The sequence below is a fragment of the Girardinichthys multiradiatus genome, chromosome 2 (genome assembly GCF_021462225.1).
Source record: "Girardinichthys multiradiatus isolate DD_20200921_A chromosome 2, DD_fGirMul_XY1, whole genome shotgun sequence".
Classification (NCBI taxonomy): Eukaryota; Metazoa; Chordata; class Actinopteri; order Cyprinodontiformes; family Goodeidae; genus Girardinichthys; species Girardinichthys multiradiatus.
In genome coordinates, this window is record NC_061795.1 from 4,034,782 (window position 1) to 4,060,652 (window position 25,871).

A 25,871-nucleotide genomic window follows, 5' to 3' on the forward strand; every position below is an offset into this window, starting at 1 on the left:
TTTTGAAGACGCCTACCAACCTAGTTAGCATTACCTGCTAAAGTTGCTAACGCTACGGGACATTAGAGAGTCTGAGATTTTTCTAATATGTTTAAAATACCACACACTTTGTGGTGTCATGTCTTTCAGAAATAATGACTGTGTCATCTCTCATTCAATTAAGCAGCGTTTGCTGTTACTGAGTGACCTAAAGTGTTTGCTATTTTGTGAAGAGGTTTGACAGCACAGGTGTGGTTTGTTTAATGTTTGTATTTAGGGAATAAAATACACATTTTCCACACAAGTTCTAGTCACTGCGTGATCCAGAGTCTGTGTTCTTATTTTAAACATTACTATAAACCTCTTGCTACATCAGCTCGCATAGCACTAGTAGTAAAGTAAAGGGTTGTACTGGAAATCATAGGAGAGAAAATAATGGAGTCACTCCTGGAGGATGTTCAGTCACTTTGTAGAAAAAGACAAATCACACATTTAAGACCAAACAGTTTTAATCAAGAGGTGAATATTCTAGATATCCAAAACAAATAAGAGAAATCTGATTAATGTTGAGGGATACAAATTCATTGAAGAACCACAACTTAAAAAAATTACCATTAGTACCTTGTATCTTCTCTTGCTTTTCTGACAGCATTACTTAATTGAGACACATATTTCATTAATAAACTTTATCAATCAGGTTCCAACATTTACAGCAGTTAACAGATCCGCTTTTCAGAATGGAGCAATATCATGGAACAGTTTCTTTTCATTTCAGCCATGAATTTTTCTGGCTAAGTCGCTCGGCTTGAGAGCGGATCTTCAGTGGTTTACCTGGAAGCTTTCCCACAGAACATTTTAGACACAACTGACTGAAAACAAGCATGTTTACTCAGACACATTTACATGATTATGTGTTTGTTTAAGAACGGCATATCACAGAGTGATTCCATGTGTTTTTCTTTTACTTGATCTGTAAAATGTTTGTTACATCTACTACATTTATGTCATTTAGGTTGCTGTTTTCCTTTTGATTGCTTACAGTGCCCAAGTGTTGAGTTGTTAAAAAGTTTAGTCTCATATCTGAAATAGTTTTTCTGCTTTTCCCACAAACTAAAACAACATAATGGATATCTTCTCTGAATAGTGACTGTATAGATTTTGCCAGGGGTTTGTGCTGTAAAAAGAGTATAGCAGAAAAGAGTCCGTTTTCCACTGTAGGGTAATTTATTATCATCTTAGAGCAAAGATTTACTTTGAAAATGTCTGCGTAGGTTTGGTTGTCTTGGAATTTTATGTTAATACGTGTTATTTTAGATAAAAGCTTCCTTGTGTAATTTAATTTGATGCTTTTTTTTTTTTGCACAGTGATCCATGACAGCTTGGCTCAGCTATGGCTGTCGTGTCATGGAAGGAGATTTTACTTTTGACAGGGGTGGTGGTGGGATGTTACTGGAACAGCCTGTCATGCGGGTTTGTGTTTGATGATGTCTCAGCTATCCTTGACAACAAGGACCTCCGGCCCTCAACGCCTCTCCGCAACCTGTTCCTCAACGACTTTTGGGGAACGCCGATGGCTGAGGCCAGTTAAAGATACTTCTGTCATACTTGATTACAGGCTCATTTATAAATGTGGCATCTCTTAAACATTCTACTGCTACATCATATTTTGGCAAATGTTTGTATTTTCAAATTGTTAAATAAAGTCTGCACTGCATTTGATGCTGCCGCTTATTGTGATAAAATGAACCATGAGATCTGTTTGGAAAATGAGCTGTTGACCTGCATCTGACAGCTTGATTATGTGTCCCACTACAGGAGCGCAGCCATAAGTCGTACAGACCACTGACGGTGCTCACGTTCCGACTAAATTACCTCTTCAGTGATCTCAGCGCAGCCTCCTATCACCTGCTGAATATCATTTTACACGCCGCCGTCTGCGTGCTTTTCCTGCGGGTTTGCCGACTGTTCCTGGACAAGCCTTTCAGCTTACTGGCAGCGCTGCTGTTTGCCGTGCACCCCATCCACACTGAGGCTGTAAGTTTTGTAAAGAAATGTTATATAACACATGCACTGTATGATACTGAAAAAATCTTGTGGATTCGGAGGCCAACTTACCTGGAATTTTGGGTGACAGTGTTGATGTCGAGCAAAATGTTTGCAAAATGTTTTCATGACTTGATACCGACAAAGAAAAATACTTGATTTATTATCATTACCGCGGCAACATTTTTGGAAGGTCCACGGTTCTTTCCATTTAAGAGAAACAAATGATTAATGACAATATGATAATATTTCAACTTCCTTAATTAGAAACATTTGAGACCAATTTAACCCTTGTTTAGAAAAATATATAATTTGAAGGCGTCACTTTCCTGTTTGTCTATATAGTAGACCAGATAACACTAACAAGTGTTAATATCTTTTATAGTAGTGTTTACCTTTGACTCAGTCGTGCAATTGTGTTATTTCATTATATTTGCTTTTCTTTAGTGTACCATTGTGTGCTTCATCTTGCCTTGTCAATTTGACAGTGGGACAAATAAAGGATCATTTTATACTAAAATAAACTAACTTGGATCTGGCGCATACAAAACCTATTTTTTACAGTGTAAACAAGGATCTGGTCCATCCAAATGTATTCAGCAGCAGACTTCCACAAAGTCTGTCTTTCTAGTAATTTTGCATATTTTCTTTAGTGATCAACTACAGCAGCAGGATAGGTTGCTAAGGTTTCCTACTTCTTTCTGTTCCGATTGTCAGCTTCAGCCTGGCTCCACCATAACCTGTGTTTATTATTAGCCACATTAGGCCACGATATCTTTACAACTAAACGGGGGAGTAATGGAGGGGGTGGACTGCTTTGTTTCGTTGCCTCACTGTTTAGCAGCCAACTGAACTGTCAGCTCATTTACATTTTCCTGCGGTAATTTGTAGCAATGTAGAATGGAGCGTTGTGTGATTCAGGAGCTGCTCACCTGGGAAGTACCTCACTGCAGGGGAGCTCAAACCGACAGAACTCCGTCATTGGGCTGTCTGTGTCCGTGAAGCTAATATTTACACAGATGGGGGAGCTTACTACTTCAGATACAGAAGCTTTACTGACCTTTTTAGGTTGCTCTCAGAAATCAGTCTCACAGCGTTATACAGCTAGCATGTGGCATCATTTAGCATTTAGTTTTTTTCCTTTGCTCCTGGAAAATCAGAATCTTTTGTAAAGGCAGCTGTGAAATTAAGAAGTATCTCTACATTGCCTTGCAAAAGCATTCAAATTTTGCTAAATATTCCAATTTTTTATGTATCCCCGCCAAGGATCCACAGCTCAGGTGGGAGAATCTGTTGCCAGGACAACTATCAGTCATGTATGTCCGGTCTTTATGGAAGAGTGAAAAATTGTTTTTGAAAGAACACCATAAGATATTAAATTTTCACTTTGCCTCGAGCCATACAGAATAAGACCAAAATTGAACTGTTTGGCTTGCATGCGGAACATTATGTGGAGCCGAATACTAACCGTGATGCTGTAAGGATGCTTGTCTTCATTGGGTACATGGAAGCTGGTCAGAATTGACTGGGAAAGCAAAGCTAAATATAAGACAATCCTGGAAAAAAGCAGTTTGAGGCTGCAAAAGTCTTCACATTCTGCTGAATATACCTTCTGTCCAGAAGCTAGACTCAAGTCACAGTATTCATACCAGGAAAGTCCTTTAGTCCGCTTGTTTGGTCCAAAAACAAACTTTGGTCCATTGACAGCAGACCAAAAGTGATGGTGTATTCACACCTGCCACGTTTTGCCTGCTTTAAACAGATCAGAGTTCGTTCCCCCCATTTGTCCTCTTTGGACTATGTTGCTTAGCAACGCTACTGGCATGTTGTGGGACAGGGCAAATGCATTCTCCGACGCTGTTACAAAATTATAAATAGAACTTCGCAAAATCTGTGTTGAATAAGCTGCTCTTGACTCTCACAATAATATTGCAGCTGTAATAACAGCAGAATATGCAGAACAGTTTCTGCCTGCAGCACGTCTACAGCTGTTCCTACATTTCCAGGTCTGTGCTCTGTCTCGCCCGCGTCATTTCTGTCCAATGGGAGTAATGATCGTGACCCGCATGGCTTTGTTTACAAGTAACAGTTCAATTGCAAAAAGTACAATGTGAGATTTGGTCCGGACCAAACAAGAAGACTAAAGGACTTTCCTGGTGTGAATACAACCTAAGATTCCCTCAGTTTACACATCCCATTGTTTATCAGCATGTTTCTCTAGACCAGGGGTGTCCAAAGTCGGCCCTCGAGGCCCGGAGTCCTGCATGTTTTAGATTAGGGCTGAAACAATTAATCATATTAATCGTGATTAATTGATTATGGAAATAATTGTCAGCTAATTCAGTAATTGAATAATCTGGAGCCTTGTACAAAAAATAAAAAGAATTTCCATTTAGGATGAAAAACTTTCATTGTCTGTAATTATGCTCTAACCAGAACTCTTCAAGTGACATAGCTTTAGCTTCACCTGGTTCAAATTCTGGGAAAAAATCTCCTATTAAGCTCCTTTTTCTATCCAATTAATAATCAGTTAATCAAAAAAATATTCAACAAATCGATCAGCAAAATAATCATTCATTGCAGCCCTATTTTAGATGTTTCCCTGCTTTAATGCACCTGATTCAGGCGACTGCAGTATAGCAAAAGCCTCTTAATCAGCCATCAATGGAAATCAGGTGTGCTGATGCAAAGACACGTCTAAAACATGCAGGACACTGACCCTCGAGGACCCATTTTGGACACCCCTGCTCTAGACTATTAAATGTTTTTTGCGTTCTACTAAAATCTTTAAATTTGTGGGCTTTTCTTGCTTGTACTTTGTCATATAAAACTAGACGATTTAGTTTATCTTGGATGCTAAAAGCACCACAGCTGTTGTTGAACTGAATAGGAGCTTGATTTCCTTTGTCTGTCTGGGACGTTTCTGTCCCATTTAAAACTTGTCATTTGTCCTTATCACCATAGCCGAAGCGATGGGTCGTCTAACTCTGAGGAAAATTGGAAAAACAAAGAGAAGCGTTCTACTTGGTGGGGCGGAGGGCTGCTTTGCACATCTTGCAGCTCTGCCCGAGTCTTCCTCCTGGTTTGCCCTAATCTGCGCAGAGCCTCTCAGACATCTTGAATGGAAACAATTTGCCTCACAAATGAGCCCTCAGAGTTAGTCCAGCGATGCCCTTCATGTTATCTCCGTCTGGAATCTCTTTCTGAACAGATCATTTGTTTTGCTGTCATGTTCCAAGCACTGAAGGTCCCTTTATAGTAAGTGTGTACAAAGAGGCCTTGTCAGTTCCCCATGTTTTCTGGTGATGACTTCTTGAATGGAGAGGGTTTTTTCCCGAATCTCAGAGAATCTTGAAATACAAATTGTTTAGTGTACTCCATATCAGTATTATAGGACTCCAAAAGTGGCTAGAGGGTAAAGCCTGCAATTGAAAAGCAGTTTGCAGATGCTTAGAAGAGGGAAATTGGGTCTGGGTAATTCTGCGTAATTAAGCTAACTACCTTCTGTTCCGTTGAATTAGCTTTGATGAACTGATTAGACATTTGAGGATCCTAGAAGTTGCATGCCACTGCTTTTTTCTATCTCCCTTCTCTGACAAATAGGTCAGTCTGTGAACACAGCCTGTGCTCAGTTTGAATGCTGACGTTAATCCTTTCAGTTAAAAGCCGCAGCCCTCCTCTAATGCCTGTGCATGGATGTTCTTAAGAGGTACAAACCACAAACAATAGGCTCTTAATTTGTTAAGCTCTTTGTTAAGTACCACGTGTGGAACCTTATGAGAGGTTTTAGGTTTGGGCTATTACTAATAAAATAGGGCTTTGGATAGAAAGGAGAATGTTGTTGCCTCCACATGAGGGCAGTCATCATTTACATAAGTGACAGGCGCTGCTGTCAGAGAAACTCCTTTAAAGAAATATTACATTTGTTGAAATGATTTACCTGAATAGGTCTGTTTTCACAGCTGGACATAAGTGCTCAGATTAGTGGAGTCAAGCTTCCCGCTGTTGTAGATAAGCCTTTTCAACGCTCCCAAAGATGCCGTGTTATTCTGTGTATTAGGTATCCTGTGGTGGAACGTGTCGCCTGGCTTCTGTCAATGAGTTCCGTGATTTATTTTTAATTGGTGTTTTGACACCTGGGAGTCAAAAAGAATCATTTTATTATAACCAGCCTGAAATGAACATGTTGAACAAAATGGAAAAAAGAAAAATAAATAGTTTCTGTTTGGTGGTGTGTAATTTTATGACACAAAAAATCTGTGTAGACAATTAGGTATAGCTGCTTTAGCTGTCAATTGAACAGTTCTGTGTGAAGTTATTTTGTTTGCTAATTACTGGTCCTTCTCAAAATATTAGCATATTGTGATAAAGTTCATTATTTTCCATAATGTCATGATGAAAATTTAACATTCATATATTTTAGATTCATTGCACACTAACTGAAATATTTCAGGTCTTTTATTGTCTTAATACAGATGATTTTGGCATACAGCTCATGAAAACCCAAAATTCCTATCTCACAAAATTAGCATATAATTAAAAGGGTCTCTAAACGAGCTATGAACCTAATCATCTGAATCAACGAGTTAACTCTAAACACCTGCAAAAGATTCCTGGGGCCTTTAAAACTCCCAGCCTGGTTCATCACTCAAAACCCCAATCATGGGTAAGACTGCCGACCTGACTGCTGTCCAGAAGGCCACTATTGACACCCTCAAGCAAGAGGGTAAGACACAGAAAGAAATTTCTGTACGAATAGGATGTTCCCAGAGTGCTGTATCAAGGCACCTCAGTGGGAAGTCTGTGGGAAGGAAAAAGTGTGGCAGAAAACGGTGCACAACGAGAAGAGGTGAGCAGACCCTGAGGAAGATTGTGGAGAAGGGCCGATTCCAGACCTTGAGGGACCTGCGGAAGCAGTTGACTGAGTGTGGAGTAGAAACATCCAGAGCCACCGTGCACAGGCGTGTGCAGGAAATGGGTTACAGGTGCCGCATTCCCCAGACCCGGGCTACAGAGAAGCAGCACTGGACTGTTGCTCAGTGGTCCAAAGTACTTTTTTCGGATGAAAGCAAATTCTGCATGTCATTCAGAAATCAAGGTGCCAGAGTCTGGAGGAAGACTGGGGAGAAGGAAATGCCAAAATGCCAGAAGTCCAGTGTCAAGTACCCACAGTCAGTGATGGTCTGGGGTGCCGTGTCAGCTGCTGGTGTTGGTCCACTGTGTTTTATCAAGGGCAGGGTCAATGCAGCTAGCTATCAGGAGATTTTGGAGCACTTCATGCTTCCATCTGCTGAAAAGCTTTATGGAGATGAAGATTTCATTTTTCAGCACGACCTGGCACTTGCTCACAGTGCCAAAACCACTGGTAAATGGTTTACTGACCATGGTATCACTGTGCTCAATTGGCCTGCCAACTCTCCTGACCTGAACCCCATAGAGAATCTGTGGGATATTGTGAAGAGAACGTTGAGAGACTCAAGACCCAACACTCTGGATGAGCTAAAGGCCGCTATCGAAGCATCCTGGGCCTCCATAAGACCTCAGCAGTGCCACAGGCTGATTGCCTCCATGCCACTCCGCATTGAAGCAGTCATTTCTGCCAAAGGATTCCCGACCAAGTATTGAGTGCATAACTGTACATCATTATTTGAAGGTTGACGTTTTTTGTATTAAAAACACTTTTCTTTTATTGGTCAGATGAAATATGCTAATTTTGTGAGATAGGAATTTTGGGTTTTCATGAGCTGTATGCCAAAATCATCCGTATTAAGACAATGAAAGACCTGAAATATTTCAGTTAGTGTGCAATGAATCTAAAATATATGAATGTTAAATTTTCATCATGACATTATGGAAAATAATTAACTTTATCACAATATGCTAATATTTTGAGAAGGACCTGTAGTGTGGTTTACAGAAGGTGTGCAGTGTTGTGTTCAGGAAAATTCCTCATTCTGCTCCCAGGCTATTAGAGAATTCCCCAGCTCAGAGACGGCTTTTTCTCTCTTTGTGTCTTTCAGTCACTGGCTGCTGCATCCATTGATGACTCTAAATTAAATGGATGTTGTTTTGTTTTGCAACATCTGGCTTCAACCACTGTTGGCACTGCCCTGACAACTTTTTCAATTTATTAATCAGATCCTGTGCAAATGCAGAGTATTCCAAAAGTATTCATACTGTATTAACTGTTTGAGATTTCATTATGTTTCAATCACAAGCTATAATGCATTATTATTAGTATTATAATTAGGATTTATATGACAGGCTAACACAAAATATATAATTATGTTGATGGATAAGGATATGTGTTTTTCGGGATTTTTTCTTCTTTTTTACAAAGAAAAATCTCAAAAGTGTAGCATTCATTTGAGAGGTTGGTAATGGCTGAGATTCTAAGGCTAACTGAACCTGCACTGGAAGCTTTGGAATTTCTATATAGGAGGGTTGAGGATGGAGCTCTGGCTCGACTTGTGTCTATTGATGGTTCATCTGCTTATAACATGATCTAACCCAATCTTTTATCAAAAAGACTTCTAGAACAGTTTCAGTTTTAGATAAAACGGTGGGTTCAATTGTTGACCTTTTACTAACGGGGAAAAAGGAAATAGAAAGAAAAAATAGTGTCCTATTTGATGAAATGTACTTTTCCACTGGCTGCCAACACAGTTGTGTTTTGTCATCTTTGTTTTTTATGCAAACTTGTGCTAAAGCAAATATGGGAGCAGTGTTTCATTATTGAGCAGTGAGTTGGTAGTGGTTTCTTGTTACGGAACAACTTTACCTTTTTTTAAAAGGAAGCTGAACATCAAACATGTACAGACAGTTGAGTTTTAGGTATTTGGCAGTCTAAGGTTACTCCTGAGTTCACAAACATTAACAGTAAATTTCCATTCGTTGGTCTTGTGTTGCTTGACCAAACATTAAGCTAAAAATACTGTAGAAAACAAAGAATATATTCCTCACAGTGCTATCAGAGAGTTGATTGTGGCGTCTTCAACTTCATTTTTGGCTGACCAGCCTTTTGCATGTTTCCCCCCACTATTTAGGTGATTTATCTTTGGTTATTTGTTCCAAGTCTTTGAGGTTAGAAGACCTCCTTGCCCTCAACCTAACCTTTAGCTTCCGCCACAGATTCTCTATCACATTCAAGTTGGGACTCTGGCTGAGCCATTTCAAAGTGTTTTTCTTCTGACTGAAAGTGACTACTTTCAGTCAGAGGAAACCTGTTTTTCAAGAAAACTGAACAAGGATGTCTTCCACAGTGCTGGAACGTCTTCCTTCTCATGCTTTAATAGGCTTACTACAGACTGTAGAGTACCATGTACAGTAGTTGATCTGCTGTGGCTTTCAGAATCCCAGGGCTGACTTCATCTGGACCTTCAGCTTTTATTAGGTTTAGGCTCTTCACCTGCACTGAAGAGACGTATAAAACGTATAAAATGCCAAGAGCTAAAATGAACTCAAATTATTTCTAATGTAAACCAAAACCAGAAAGACGTGGAAGAAAACTGACCATACAGATTGATGAACGAAGAGCCAAAATGGACAAGACCTAGTGAGTAATCAAAGAAGGTGTACAGTTACTCCTGAGAACTGTAACAATTAGAGGACACCTATGCGATGCCAAGCATTTGGCAAGAAGCCCTTGCAAAGTCTCATTACTGAAACAAAACGACATGTGCTAAAAGGGTTACAGTTAGTCAGAGAACAGATTGATTGGCCCCTAAATACAAATGGCAAAATATTTTATGAACTGATGAAGGCGAGATTGTTCTTATGTCATTTAAGGGCCACAGACAGTTTGACAGACACCCGCAAAGAACTGAATTAAAGCCACAGTGGTGGCTCAAGTGTCATGCTACAGGGATGTTTATGATACTACGTTGTCGTACCAATTTATTGCGTACCAGGGATCATGGACAGGTTTAAATGCATGGAAATACTTGAAAAGCTCATGAAATACCCTTGAAATAGGTGTTTTAACAAGAAAACAATCCCAAACACATCAGTAAGTGAGCAGCATCGTGATTAGGGTTGCAACCACCGATTATTTTGCAAATTGATTAATCTGTTGACTATTTTTTGATTAATCGATTTTTGCTTAATTGTTGCTCTTTCAGCAAATGTTATGTTTAAAGTCTGTGTACTCCAGTTAACGATTATGCGATTACTCAATTAGCTAACGATTATTTCAGTCAGTCAGTCAGTCATTTTCTACTGCTTATTCCATAGTGGGTCGCGGGGGAGGTGGTGCCTATCTCCAGCAGTCTATGGGCGAGAGGCGGGGTACACCCTGGACAGGTTGCCAGTCCATCACAGGGCAACACACAAACAACCATGCACACACTCATACACCTAAGGGCAATTTAGAGTGACCAATTAACCTAACAGGCATGTCTTTGAACTGTGGGAGGAAGCCGGAGTACCCGGTGAGAACCCACGCATGCACGGGGAGAACATGCAAACTCCATGCAGAAAGACCCTGGCTGGGAATCGAACCCAGGACCTTCTTGCTGCAAGGCAACAGTGCTACCAACTGCGCCACCGTGCAGCCCGGTATAATAATAATCGATTAATCCGATTTTATTGTTTCAGCCCTAATATTGATTCCAGCCTAACAGAATAATGTGAGGGAGTGAGCATCCCAGTCTTTGGACCTTAATTAATAGAGAACCTATTGCAAAGAACTGCCTGGATTGCAATGGATATTAGCTAATTATTTGAGTACCATGCATTCAGACTCTTTAGTTTTTTAATGCAACATTAAGGGTTCTTGGAGGAAAAAGAAGCGGTAAGGTGATCAAGTAATTTAGAAACAAGTTTTTTCAATGCCAAAACTGCAGATATTGTCCAGAAGTAATTTTTTTGATAAAACCTTGATGAGTTCAAAATAATGCATTAATTGTTTTTCCAATAGCAGTATAGACTCCTCATTATCTGCAGTCTATGTTTTCTCTGAACCCAAAGCAGAAAGACATTTAACACTTCTAAATTATGTTTGTTTATGACAGTGTTCTTGTTGTCACAGCATCCACCAGTATTATCACTTATCGCACGTTTTCCTAATATCCTGCAGCCCAACATTCCCGTGGTCTCAAACCTCCATTCCTTTGACTGTAGATGCGTGGTTGTTGCTGAACTTTGGATGTTAAGGAGGAATGCGGTCGCTTTATTGTTGTAAAAGCTTAAAACCGTGCTTCCTAAACTGATATGCATGGGCCATGGAATGGACTAATGGCACCTTTTCCTTTCTATTCAGGTCACTGGTGTAGTTGGAAGAGCTGAGCTACTTTCTTCAATTTTCCTGTTGGCTGCTTTCCTGGCATACACAAAATCAACTAGTGTGGAGCATTCCATTGGTAAGTCAAATGTACCACTAAGAATAATTAAACTTTTGCATACTTCTTTAGGATTTTCTGTGAAAAAACAAATTGGGGGGAGTTTTGTCATTTAGTTTGGTGCATTTTGCATTGGAAATTTGACAAAAAAGTCCCCCATATAAGATGATCAACAGTGCTTTGTGCCATGGATAATCTTTTATTGAATTTATACAGCATAATCTTGATTGATTTACACAGTATCAGAGATGAAATAGTGATCTGAGGGGATCACCTAACCAAGGCCCACAAGCTAAGGTTGTGAGATTCCTGATTTCTAACATTGCGATATTATCAGTTTCATACTGGGTTGCTCAATACAAAAGGAAATGTGTTTTAGTTGGGTTTTTGTTTTCATAGAAGAAAAAAAGAGTATGGAAAAATTGTCCAGACCAAAAGATGTTGCCATTATCATGTCAACCTTTGCTTTATCTAACATTTTAGTATCTTGCATTTTAATTCTTGGCATTAGTATTTTGAGACCACATGTTTCCTGTTACATAGAACCTGCAAACACTTTATGGTTGAAATGAATGGATGCAGCAAAATGAATGATAGTTTGACAACTCATCACAGTGTTTGTGATTCCTACGATAAGGTCTCCATATTCTATTGAATCTTTCTACATGGCAGTTAACCTCAAGTTGCTCCCATTAGCAAGTGCATTTCGGAAAAGTAACAGGCTTGTCAGGAAATACATTTCACATAGCATTTTAAACACAGATAAGATTTTTCTTAAACTTTCCAGTCAACTTTCTTAAAGAATGCCCACCTTTATAGCTTATGACAGCCCAAATATGAGTCAAAACTTACTTTGAAAACATGTTGCACTAAAGAGGAAATAAACCAAGTGAAACTATTGTTTATTATAAACTCATTAGTAAAATATATATTCCATAAAGTAAGGAGAAGGGTGGTTTTTTTCTTCATTGACTACAGTCTTTGTTCTTTTTTTAATAACTGAGCTAGGATTACCCTCTTGAACTTGCAGATCAAAGGCACCTCAATATTTTTCCCATAGTTAAGATCTGGGAGCTACATCAGTTTTCTATTACAGCTGATGAAATTTATTCATGGACCAGGATTAAATCTAGGCAGGCAGTGCAGAGCCGACTTGCTTTGTTTCTAGCATTTGTCGCATTTGCTCATTTTCCAAAGGTTCTTAACAGTTCTCTATTTTTTTTTTTTTTTACTTTAACTGAAAAGCTCTGTGGCTTTACCATTGAATATCCATTTATATATGTATGTAAGGATTTTTTGACTCTGTGGAATGATCAATTCTCAGAACAATAGGAACGTCCAAGAAGTTCAGTGAAGATCTAATGAATGCAAGTTGTAGATTTACACCATTTGAGAAAGTTCTAACCAACTGCAGATTGTAAGATTGGTGGTCCAAACAAGGGATGTTTAACCACATTTTGCCAAAGTCTGAAAGACCCAAAGTAATCGCCGGGAAGATGATAAGTATTTTAAGAAGCAACATAGGAACTACCAAGTCTACTACTGAAGTCTGGCATGAGCTAGAGATCAGTGGGACACCAGTATGACTGTCACAACTTTCAATTCTAATGATCATTTTCTGCATTAACTTCCCCTTCAATACCCTCTTCCCAGATCTACAATGGTTAGAAAAAGGGATTGCCCCCTTGGTGTGGATCATCAAACAAATGTATATATTAGACATAAACATCACAAATAAGTTTAATTCAAGTACCTGGCGAGTAATTATTTTCTAGGCCTTAAAATCCATACAGATTTTCCATTAAATCCTTCATTAATTTTGCCGGTATGGCTATAAAGTTGGCATTAAATTTCATTGTGAGTGGTCTTAAAAAGGTCTTAAATTTTACTTTAAAAACCCTGGGGGTACTCTGAAAATGCAAACAGCGTGTAAAGTGTTCTACCAGAGAGACAGACACATTAGGCCATTGCTACAGTCTTAAAGAAAGGATACCCCACAGTTCCTTGTGTAGCTTTAGGACTCTCGGATCACTGTCTTCTTCATCTCATTCCAACTTACAGGTACAAACTGAAACCCTCTAGTCCTGTGATTAGGACTGTTTGGAAGTAGACTGATGAGTCAAAGCAGAAGTTATGAGAGGGACATTACAGGCCCTCTGCTGCATGCCCTTCAATTTGCTTACCTAGCAAACAGGTTGGCAGATGCTACAGTCAACTTGGGACTACACTTCATCTTGCACTACCTCGACCACCCTGGGGCGTACGCCAGGATTCTGTTTGTGGACCTCAGCTTGGCCATTAACACAGTCAACCTAGACATCCTCCACCAGAAGCTCACCCAGCTTGCGGTGCCAGCCTCCACTTGCCAGTGGATCATCGGTTTCCTGACTGACCGCCAGCAACAGGTGAGGCTGGGGTGCATCTTTTCCTGCACAAGATCCATCAGCACTGGGGCCCCCAGGGATGTGTTCTCTTCCCACTCCTCTTCTCTCTGTACACAAATGACTGCACCTCAGCAGACCCATCTGTGAAACTCCTGAAGTTCGAAGATGACAATGCTATTATTGATCTGGTCCAGGACAGTGACGGGTCTGCATAGAGACAGGAGGTGGATTGGCTGGTACACTGGTGTGGTCAGAACCACCTGGAGCTTATCCTGCTCAAAACTGTGGAGATGACAGTGGACTTCCAGAATACACCACCACACAGCCGCCTCCTCACCATCCTCAGCAACACTTTGTCTACTATGGATCACTTCTGGTTACTGGGAACCAGCCTTTCTCGGGTCCTGAGCTGGTCTTCACACATAGACACCGTTAAGAGGAAAGCCCAACAGAGACTGTTCTTCCTGAGACAACTCAAGAAGTTTAACCTTCTACAGGAGCTGCTGGGCACCTTCTACAGAGCCATTCAGTCCGTCTTGTGCACATTAATCACTGTGTTGTTTGGCTTATCCACAAAGCAGAACAGGTCCAGACCGCAATGAACAATTAGGTCTGCAGAGAGAATCATCGGGGCTGACCTACCTTCCATCCAGGACTTGAACAATGATCTGAAGCGTTTATGGGCGACTAACATACAAAAGACTAAGAATCACCTTTTTGTCACCACTGTATGTAAACTCCTGAATTGAACTGGTTAATGGGCACACATATCAAGCAAGTATCTAGAAAGTCACACTACTACTACCTGCATTTAGCAACTTCACACAAAACTAATATGAAAACCACACACAGCTTGGCATTTTCAAACAAAATACATTCAAATGGCAAACTTCACATCAATAGTTGTGAAGCTTCGGCCTTTGATCTAAACGGATTCACTGACGCTGTGACATCATACATCCATTTTTGTGAGGACATGTGTATGCAGACCAAGACCTTTCGCACAACAATAAATCATAGTTCACTTCAAATCTGAGGAAGCTGCATAGGAACGAGGAAGAGGCTGACCTTCCCTTCACCCAGGACATGTACAGATCTAGGGTCAGGAAAAGAGCAGCAAAAATCTCTGCAGACCCCACACATCCTGCAAACAAACTGTTTAGACCTTTACCTTCAGGTCGGTGCTACAGAGCGCATTGGCAAAACCAGCCGCCACAGCGAGCTTCTTTCCCCAGGCTGTCTGCTGATTACTTAACAGTCAGCATGCCCTGATCAATACCAAGCATGTTTGCACAATTCAACCATGCCTTTCTTTTTATGTAAAAACCCTACATATTTACAAAAATATTTTCCTTTTTTATTTCTGGGGGAGAAAACGTCCTCATTGAGAGCCAGTTGAACCAAAGCCAAATGCCTTGTTTGTGTGCACAAACTTGTCAAATGAAGCTGATTCTGAATCTGATTTACACTTAAGTGATCTGAGTGTCTCACATGTTTGTTCTTTATTTATCAGTTTGGCCCCCCATTGCTCTGACTGTTGTTCTGGTGGCTTCGGCGACACTGTGTAAGGAGCAGGGAATCACAGTCGTTGGCATCTGTTGCGTCTATGAAGTGTTTGTTGCACAAGGGGTAAGGTTCTAAAGCCTTCTTAGCCTTGTTGGTTACAGTAAATCTAACATTTGCAGTCCAATGTTGGAGCACACAGAACATTTCTTTGATAAATATGAATGATTTGGCAAAGTGAATGGAAAAATACAGGTGTACTGGCTAAAACCAATATATTAATTCTTAATATTCCACTACTATGATAGTTTGCTGCAGATTTCCTTCAGGGGAGAGTGTAAAAGATGAATGAAGGTACAAGCCAGGAGTTTAACCAACTTTTAGTCTACCCTTGGGGCCTTTAGAAGATTTATACTTGCAGATACTATATTGTGAATAATAAATGCTATTTTACAGCAATGTGATGAGACAATTTGCTGCAAATATAAAGGTATGTAAAATGACTATATTTGAAAATAAATAGCAACATCTGTTATAAAGTGGAGCTTTCTAAAGGAATGGGTTTGCTGAGCTTGGCTTAAGCATATCTTGAGAAGCAGTCTTGAATTAGAAATATTTAGTTCCATAAACATCAAACAAGTAGGAAGAGTTGAAACTTAAAACTTATTTAAAACTTTAAGATTGACTTGCCTTCTCTTCTTCCTGTGATTTTCCCGCTGCCATTCATAGTTTACCCTGCCCTTGCTGCTGGATACCTTGCGGCAAGTCCTGCAGGGTAAAGATGGTTTCCCGTACGCTATCCTACAAACCCTGCTGAAGCTCATTGTCCTCGTCATCAGCACCCTGCTGCTCGTCATCATCAGGGTTCAGGTTATCCAGTCCCAGCTGCCTGTCTTCACCAGGTAGGCAGGCCTTACAATGAAATGTACAGAGTCAGAAAATGATTACATAAATGAACTATCATGAAAAGTAATAGCAAACCTCTTTCTGATTTGACACATCAATAAAACTTTTAGGTGAGTTATGTAATACATGAATAAATTATAATGTGTTCCGTGGGTGATGCATTTGTTGCGTACCATAGATATTCAGACGTTAAATACCAGTGTAATACAATTTAAGCCATTATTTGGATGTTAATGGATTTCAGGATTATATAAAAACACATTATACTGCGTGCTGGATGATTTAATTCGGACTGCATTATGGTTTACAGATGGTCTAAATAGAATGTCTTCCTGTGGTTTTTCAGAGTATTTCACTTAATGGATGTGGCTAATGGCCTTGTACTGTATTGTATTTTTAATTTATTTATTATTCCTTCCTTCCATCCATCCTTTTTCTGTACCTGCATGGTTTGCATTTAAATAGTTGATTATTAAGAGTAAACAAATTCTTTTTGATCGTTTTGATGACAGTATTTTAAATAAAAGAACTGTAGTTCATAGATCGTTGGTGTGTTTACGGTTTCTGATGTCTATAATGTGGACAGATGAGGTATTGTGTGAAGTTTTTAGGGTGTGTGTGTCAGGTATAATAAACGTCACTCGTAAAAAAAATAACACCTACTGAGTTTTTACCAACCTAAGAAATATAAAAATTCTTACTGGAATAATCGAAAGGTTGTATGAATTTTAATTCTGTTAATAGCAAAATACACTGAACAAAAGTATAAATGCAACACTTTTGTTTTTGCTCCCAGTTTTCATGAGCTGAGCTCAAAGATCTAAAACATTGTCTATATACACAAAATAACAATTTCTCTCAAATATTGTTCACAAATCTGTCTAAATCTGTGATAGTGAGCACTTCTCCTATGCATAGATAATCCATCCCACCTCACAGGTGTGGCATATCAAAATGCTGATTAGACAGCATGATTATTGCACAGGTGTGCCTTAGGCTGGCCACAATAAAAGACCACTCTGAAATGTGCTGTTTTGCTTCATTGGGGGGGATCTGAAAACCAGTTAGTATCTGGTGTGACCACCATTTGTCTCACATCTCCTTCGCATGGAGTTGATCAGGTTGTTGACTGTGGCCTGTGGAATTTTGGTCCACTCCTCTTCAATGGCTGTGCGAAGTTGATGAATATTGGCTGGAACACGCTGTTGTTTACACCAATCCAGAGCATCCCAAACATGCTCAATGGGTGACATGTCTGGTGAATATGCTGGCCATGCAAGAACTGGGATGTTGTCAGCTTCCAGGAATTGTGTACAGATCCTAGCAACATGGGGCAAGGATCTGTACACAGGATTGTTGCAGCATTATTATGCATTTAAAATGCCATTGATAAAATGCAGCTGTGTTCAATGTCCATGACATATGCATGCCCATACCAAAACCCCACCGCCACCATGGGCCACCCGATTAACAATGTTGACATCAGCAAACCGTTCACCCACATGACGCCACACGCTGTCTGCCATCTGCCCTGAACAGGGAAAACTGGGATTGATCCGGGAAGAGCACACCTCTCCACTGTGCAAGACACCATCGAATGTGTGCATTTGCCCACTCAAGTCGGTTACAACGACGAACTGCAGTCAGGTCGAGACCCCGATGAGGACGACGAGCATGCAGATGAGCTTCCTTGAGGTTTCCGACAGTTTGTGCAGAAATTCTTTGGTTGTGAAACCGATTGTTTCAGCAGCTGTCTGGGTGGCGGGACTCAGACGATCTTGGAAGTGAACATGTTGGATGTGGAGGTCCTGGACTGGTGTGGTTACTCATGGTCTGCCATCGTGAGGCCGGTTGGATGTACTGGCAAATTGGATGTACCAAGAGTTGCTTTTAGCTGAACCTTGCACTTAACAACTGCACAAGAAGGCTTTTTAAAAATGTTTGGTCCTCAAAGCATATGGAAGGGAACTCCTAGAGCAGACCTCTCTGCCAGTGGCTATTCGCTGCCTGGAGGCTATTGGTCAGTAAATAAAGAATTAGGAAGCTTGTGCTCCTCAGAATGGGCTGGTTTGTCTGTTTAACTGGTTACCAGCCATCAGAATTATTGAACCACCGGCAGTGTACCCAAGGGTTTGCATACAGTCAGCAGGGCAGTCAAAACAGTAACCCTGATAGTTTATGCCTCTGTTTATTGTGTCAAAACATCAAACCTTCAAAATAAGAGCCTTATCCACGTGTAAAGCCCTCTGAACTTCAGATAGCATGAAGCTAATTAAAACAGCTAACAGTCTCTCCTCTGCTGAAATAAAAACACCTGTCTATATTAGAAATGCTCTTTTTTTTCATTTGAGGTATACTTTTGTATGTAGGGAAATTCTGATGATCATGATTTTAAGCTCCAGAGCTATATCATGATATATTTTGATCATGTCTCCCAACCCTACATAACTAATTTAAATTTGCTAGTTTAAGTCCCACTCTATACTTCTAGCTTTGTTAAACTGTTGATAAAAGTTATGTCTAAATCTACTCTATTGTTTATCCACTGAAGCCCAAAAAAGCAAAGGTATGTTTACAAGGGTTATTCTGATCAGGATTGTATGTTTCTGATGGTTGAAATATGCCAATACATCCAGGTCACGATATTGGATGTCTTTTCTTGCACAGAAAAGCGCCCGTCTCTAGAAAACCTTATTATACACTGTGAAGCCATGGATGACGTGGCTAAGAAAAAATCTGAAGGACTGAAGGAAGATTTCACTCGTCTGCTGAATATTGTTGGACGTCTCAATATCAAAGTGCTTCTCAGCGGACCCTTTGCACCGATTTTCTGTGGAGATGAAATGTTTTCGAGACTTCTGATGATTAATAAGTGGTTGAAAAAAACATGTCCTACAACATCTGTGAACTTCATCGACAACTTCAATATTTTTGGGGGAAAAAAGTACAACTCTTCAAACAAGATGGTTTCTGTTTGAACAAGCCAGGAACCAGACGTCTCACATCTAATCTCTTCTATTCAGTAAATAATCCACCTACAGCTTCGACCTTCAGCAGAGAACAGGGAGTATCAACAACAATGATAATGCTTGTCAGATGCACATCTTCCAAATGCTGCAGAGCCCCACCACCTCCTAATCTATCTCCTCCTAATCAGGACCTTCAAATCACTTCTCTGTGATACAGACTGGGCCCCAGTGGTAACTCTATCAGAAATGAGCATGTCCAGGAAAAATTTGGGCCCCTAATAGGAGATAGTTGTAAAATATCTGTGCTTATAGGTGACAGAAAGAACAAAGCCAAATGGATAAGAGACAGTAATAAACAATCAAACTTAAAAGCCATAAACTGTCAGGTACAACCAGACACAGAGTTAATATCAGCAACTAAGTCATATAAACTGGCTTTATTGAACATTAGATCTCTGTCAGGAAAATAATTTTTAATCAATGACTTCATTACTGACCACGATCTTGATGTTATGTTTTTAACAGAAACATGGTTACATGAATTTAATGAAGCTCCCATTCTGATAGAGTCGATGCCTCCGAACTACAATTTTCTTTGTGAGAGCAGACAGCAAAGAAAAGGTGGAGGGGTGGCCGCTTTGTTTAAAGATTTACTAAAGTGTGAAAAAGTATTTCTGGGCAAATTTGAATATTGAATATTTGGCTCTCCAGGTAAAGAGCCCGGTCCGAACCATGTTCTTTATATTTACAGGCCTCCTAAGTCCAAAACAGACTTTTTCAGTGATTTCAATGAGCTTTTATCTGTGATATGTGTTGATTAGGACTGTTTAATTATTGTGGGAGACTTCAACATTCACATAGACAATCCTGAAGACAGAAGTCCAATAGATCTATGTGACACTCTTAGAAATTTTGGTTTGACTCAACATGTTAAACAGCAAACGCACAAACAGGGACATATTTTGGACTTGATCATCACTAAGGGTCTAAACATTTCCAAGGTGTATGTAACTAATGTTGCCCTATCTGACCACTTTTCTGTTATTTCTCATCTCATTTCTCATCTCCAATGGCTCAGTTTGCCAAAGCGACATTATAAGAAAAAACATCTTTAAGGACGGTGCTGCTGAAACCTTTAACCAGATTTACTCTTCTACCTCCACTTTGCCCTGTAACACTGTAGATGAGCTGGTAGAAAACTTTCATTCTAAAATCTCAGACATTATTGATTAAATTGCTCCAATTAAAGTGTAAGTCGTTTCTGGGAAGAAAATGTCTTTGTGGAAAAGTGCTCCACCAGACAGAAGTGAAAAAAAGGAGTGTCGAGAAGCTGAACGCAGGTGGTGAAAGACTGGACTCCACATGGACTCCAGGTCCACTATATTATCTATAAAGAGAGACTATACAGATATAACCTACAACTGAAAAATGCAAGGGAATCTTTCTTTTCAAGAGATCATCAGCAAAAACATTAACAATGCTCGTGCATTATTTGCCACAGTCGACAGGTTAACAAACCCTCCTGTAACTGTAGCATCTGAACTCCACTCTACCAGGGCCTGCAATGAATTTGCTAACTTCTTTACTGAAAAAACCCAAAAGATCAGAGGGGCAGTCAGTACATCCACATCAACTCCAGTACCAAAGTTGTCCCCAACTAGAGCTGATTTTGACAAAATTTCCCAATTTCATCAGATAAACTACAAAAACTTAGAAGAAATCATACAGCAACTAAGCTCTTCCTCCTGCTGTCTCGATGTTTTACCCACAGCTTTCCTTAAGAAACCTTTGCCCGTAATAACATCTGATTTAACACATATGATAAACACGTCCCTTTTGTCAGGCGTTTTCCCCCAGGCCCTGAAAACAGCAATTGTCAAACCTCTATTGAAAAAGAGCAACTTGGACAAGCTTCTACTACAGAACTACAGGCCTATATCAAACCTCCCCTTCATCAGTAAGATTATTGAAAAAGCTGTGTTTCAGCAGTTAAACAACTTCCTAACAATGACCAACCGCTTCGATGTCTTCCAGTCAGGCTTCCTGCTCACCCCAGTACAAAGACTGCTCTTGTCAAGTTGTTCAATGACATCCGTAGAAATGCAAACTGTGGAAGACCCACAGTGCTGATATTACTGGACCTTAGTGCAGCATTCAACACTGTTGATCACTCCATTTTATTAGAGCGCATGGAAAACCGGGTCGGCCTTTCTGGTACAGCACTCAATTGGTTTAAATCCTACTTGAAGGACAGGGACTTTTCTGTGTCAGTAGGTAACTTTACATTGGAGACCACAAAAATCACATGTGGCGTTCCCCACGGGTCCATCTTAGGGCCCCTCCTATTCAATATCTACATGCTCCCTCTAACTCAGATTTTAATAAACAACAACGTAAGTTATCATAACTATGCAGACGACACACAGCTATACGTTACGATGTCACCAGGTGACTATGAACCCATTCAAGCGCTGGGTAAATGCTTAGAAGAAATCAATGCTTGGTTGTGCCAAACCTTTCTTCAGCTGAATCAAAACAAAACTGAAGTAATAATCTTTGGACCAAAGGAAGAGTGTTTAAAAGTTAGCACAAAGTTTCAGTTAATACAGCTAGAAACCACCAGTCAGGCTTGAAACCTGGGTGTAGTGATGGACTCAGACCTGAACCTTCAGGGCACATAAATACAGTAACAAGGTCGGCCTTCTATCACCTAAAGAACATCTCCAGGATTAAAGGACTAATGTCTCAGCAGGACCTCGAAAAACTAATTCATGCGTTCATCTTTAGTAGAATTGATTACTGCAACGGTGTCTTCACAGGTCTGCCTAAAAAGTCGATCAGACAGCTGCAGTTAATCCAGAACGCTGCTGCCCGCGTCCTCACTAGAACTAAGAAAGTGGAGCACATCAACATGGTTCTAAAGTCCTTACACTGGCTCCCTGTAGCTCAGAGAATAGACTTTTAAATATTTCTGTTAGTCTATAAATCACTGAATGGCTTAGCACCAAAATACATTACAGACTTGTTGTCAGTATATCAACAACCCAGACCTATCAGGTCTTCTGGCTCAAATCTACTCTGCATAGCCAGAACCAAACATGGAGAAGCAGCTTTTAGTTCTTATGCTCCACTAATCTGGAATAAACTCCCAGAAAACTGTAAAAGCGCCGAAACCCTAAGTTGCTTTAAATCAAGATAAAAAACTTACTTGTTTAGAGTGGCCTTTGAATGTGTTATCTAAACATTATTAGTTAAGTTTTCAGTCCAATTTTCCTTTTGTTTTCTTATCCATCATTTTATTCTCTTTATTTTTTTTAATTACCTCTGTTGTTTGATTTTCTGTATCATTGTAATGTTTTTTCTTATGTACAGTGCCTTGTTGCTGAAAAGCACTATATAAATAAACCTGACTTGACTTGATTTGACTTTCTAATTTATTTCTCGACAATAACATATTTTCCCATTAGGTGTTTCTTCATGAAAGCTTTAATATGCTCCTACACAGTTTTAACTCGCTGAAGGAAACTGTTATAATGTTCTGATAATGCATTTCCTAAAATGCACCACATTAATTATTTTCTGATGTTATATTTTACTTGACACAAACAACTGGACCTCTTTGCTTATTGTTTATCAGATTACCAAACTGATAAGTATGGCCAGTTATACAGTTTAGCAAGCAATGCACATGAAAATTGTTTGATCTTTTAAAAATAGCGACGCAAAATTCTGCAGCATGTGTCACTGGTAGAATAAATCAACAGGAGCTTGTAATTAATTAATAAATGCAGTAAAGAATAGCATTTATAATTGTTGAAATCCATTGACCAGTAGTTTAGCTTAGCTAAGGAAACACAGAAGCATCTGACAAGCAAACATTGGGGGGGGAATAACACTGGCCACCCTAGTGCCCCCCCAGAAGTGGTAGGTTGTTGGCTTAACAACTGCAGCTGAGTTGTCAGAAGGTCAGCGAACCTTCTTAAAGCAACTGTTATCACACTTTTGTTCATGTAGCAGTACCTTCGAAAGTCTGCAATATATAATTTCGAATTAATTTTAACAGTGTGTTTGAAATTTGTCATTGTTACCCAGTGCTTATCGAGTTTACATAAAGATTATTATTTTTAATGTATACATTTTGATTTATTTTGTAATGTTTTTCATTTTGTTAAAAGAAAAAGCATCCCGGAATAACACTGTTCAATCAAATCAATCAAAAATACTCCTCGAGAGCTACTACCCTGCAACCTGTAGATACATCCCTGCTCCAACATCACAGAATAAAATAAATGGATTGTTACCAAACCTCTAGAGCTGAATGACGAGCTGATGAGGGAATTCAGCTATTTAATCCAGATGTATTGGAGAAGGGACCTAAAAGATGCAGGATGGTAGTTCTCAATGACTGGACTTGGGCTCCCCTGCTGTAGTTGTTTCCCTGATCTAACACACGTGAATCAAATGATTCATTAGCAGGCTCCTGCAGAACCTGATGAAATGCAGGGGATGCAATTGTGCTGGAACAGGGACACATCTAAGAAATGAAAACTCCATGGATATCTCAATAAAACATAAGATATGACCAAACTGTTTTACGGTAAAGAGGGGAAAAAGGCACAAAAGGGTCAGTCCATTACCCGGTCTCAGTTTGATTTAGTTGCCTTTAATCTTGCTTCAGATCACAGTAAATATACCAAAACCCCAAACAAGCATCAGGTCATGGTGGCTTCTATAAAGGTCTGGCAGAGTATTACGCAGAAAGACGTAAAACATCAGCTGATGTTTAGAAGTCTAAGACACTATTGACTGTTTTCACAAAATAATACAGGGCTGTAACCGGTTCTGGATGGTACACGTGTAAATCTGTGCTTCAGTTTATTTCAAACTCAATGTTCAAAAGCACAGACTCTGAAATATGATGATTAGGTAACTGAAGTATCTAAATTAAACACACAATTTATAGAAATTTTAATTTATAGTGTAAATCTAAAGATTTACACTCTTTGACCGCTTCAAAACACCAGTAGGTCTGCTGGTTCAAGTATTTCTTGATGGTTATCTATTTTTAAATTGTCTGCACAAGATTCCACCTAATGACATTTGAGCGTGAAGATAAAATTCTAGGCAATTGGCTCAGATAGACTAATCCTCTAGCTGTAATCCTAAAGATGACTCCAGATTGTCTGCTAGAATTTCTGCCACAGAGCCATAACAATTTACCCAGCATACACAGCTTATTGTCTCCTCAGTGGTGATCAGAGTTTACAGCACAGATTCTGTAAAACAAGTTTGGACAATGACCCATATCAGTGCAGTTTAAATACAAATGCAGGCTTGGGGTACTTTAGTGGGAATGAGAGACTGATCATGAGTTATGAATGTGGAGATATCACAGGCAGCTGTAAAGACAAAACAGAGTCATTATGACCACAGGGTTAACTCGGCTTTAAGTCAGTTTTTGGACAAATATTTCTGTAATAGCTGCTTTATCTAGATGGCTTCTAGAAATTTTTTCACTTACAGGCTTTAGGTATTTCTTTCCAATTTGCTTCCAAGGAGCTAAACTTTCTCTTGTTCTTAAAAAAATCCTGATCAAAGCTCAAGGATTTCTGAAGGTCTTTCAGAGGTATTTGGGCTAAGCTGCTAATTCCTATTATCAATTTCAATCCTGTCCTTAAATGTGACTATGGATAAATGACCTGACTATTTATACTGTGTTTAGGACCTTCTAAGTGATTAGCTTGGTTGGACCAAAGGGCTGTTAGTGGTATCTTAGATGTAGTGTGTTCACTGATAGAAAAAAATACAGGATTTTTGAGTTTCAGTCTATCTATTCAACCATTAGGGCTGATAAAGTTGAAAATCCTCCAGTTTCACCATCTGCTTTTCTGTGTATCTCTACTGAAGACTTTCTACTGCATTTGAACAACATATAAAAGTCAGGTCTTTGATATCCTGGTAAATAATCCAGTAAGACCACACACCAAATCACAGATATTTATCACACATCAATGTATTATCTGTATGTCAGAGAATTGTCTACTTCAGGGGTCTCCAACTCCATTTGTCAAGGGGAGGTCTGCATGTTTTAGATGGGATTCTGATCCAAATTGGCTGATTCAAATGGCTGAATTACCTTTTTATCAAGGCATAAAGTTCTGCAGAGGCCCGGTTGTTTGTTTTAGGTATGTTGGACCATTGAAACACCATAAATTTGCAGACCTGTGGCCCCTATATACTTGCACTGATCTGGTTGGTGCTAAAATGTGAGTCTCTTGGTGACAGACTAAAGGTCACAAGGAGCCTCAAGATGCAATTTACACATGTTTCTTAGTTAAGTTAGATGTTGGCACAAGACTGGTTTGTTTCTTTGAGTTTAGGAACCACTTTATGCCTGCATGACTTATAGATAAGAGTTAAGTTGTTTAACAAACAGTTACACTCATTTGCAAAAACGAATTTAAAAAAACAGCCAAAGTCTCAAGAAAACCTTTAAATGCCTGCATAGAGCCTGAAAAACTATTGTATTATAAGAATTAATAGAATAATACTAGAATGAAGTCTGGCTGCTTGGGCACAAAATGTGAAGAAAGGAGGAACCAACAGACTTCCATATTACATTTTAAAGTGACAGTAATTGTATCAGTGCAGAGTTTTCTGTGTTAGCCATAGGGATGGGTACCGAATTCGGTAGTTTTATAGGTACCGACCAAATTCCGTCGATAATACTGGGAACCGATTAACGTGAA

At 39.5% G+C, this 25,871-nt stretch overlaps 1 protein-coding gene across 1 annotated transcript in view; it reads left to right on the forward strand.

The window, feature by feature from the left end:
* Nucleotides 1–25,871, forward strand: part of tmtc3 (transmembrane O-mannosyltransferase targeting cadherins 3) — a 48,765-nt gene that overhangs the window by 387 nt on the left and 22,507 nt on the right. The window contains exons 2-6 of the mRNA XM_047393058.1: nt 1,345–1,558; nt 1,795–2,013; nt 11,282–11,381; nt 15,258–15,373; nt 15,977–16,149. Coding sequence (XP_047249014.1) covers nt 1,370–1,558; nt 1,795–2,013; nt 11,282–11,381; nt 15,258–15,373; nt 15,977–16,149 — 797 coding nt within the window. The 5' untranslated portion in view covers nt 1,345–1,369. The remainder of the gene's footprint in view (nt 1–1,344; nt 1,559–1,794; nt 2,014–11,281; nt 11,382–15,257; nt 15,374–15,976; nt 16,150–25,871) is intronic.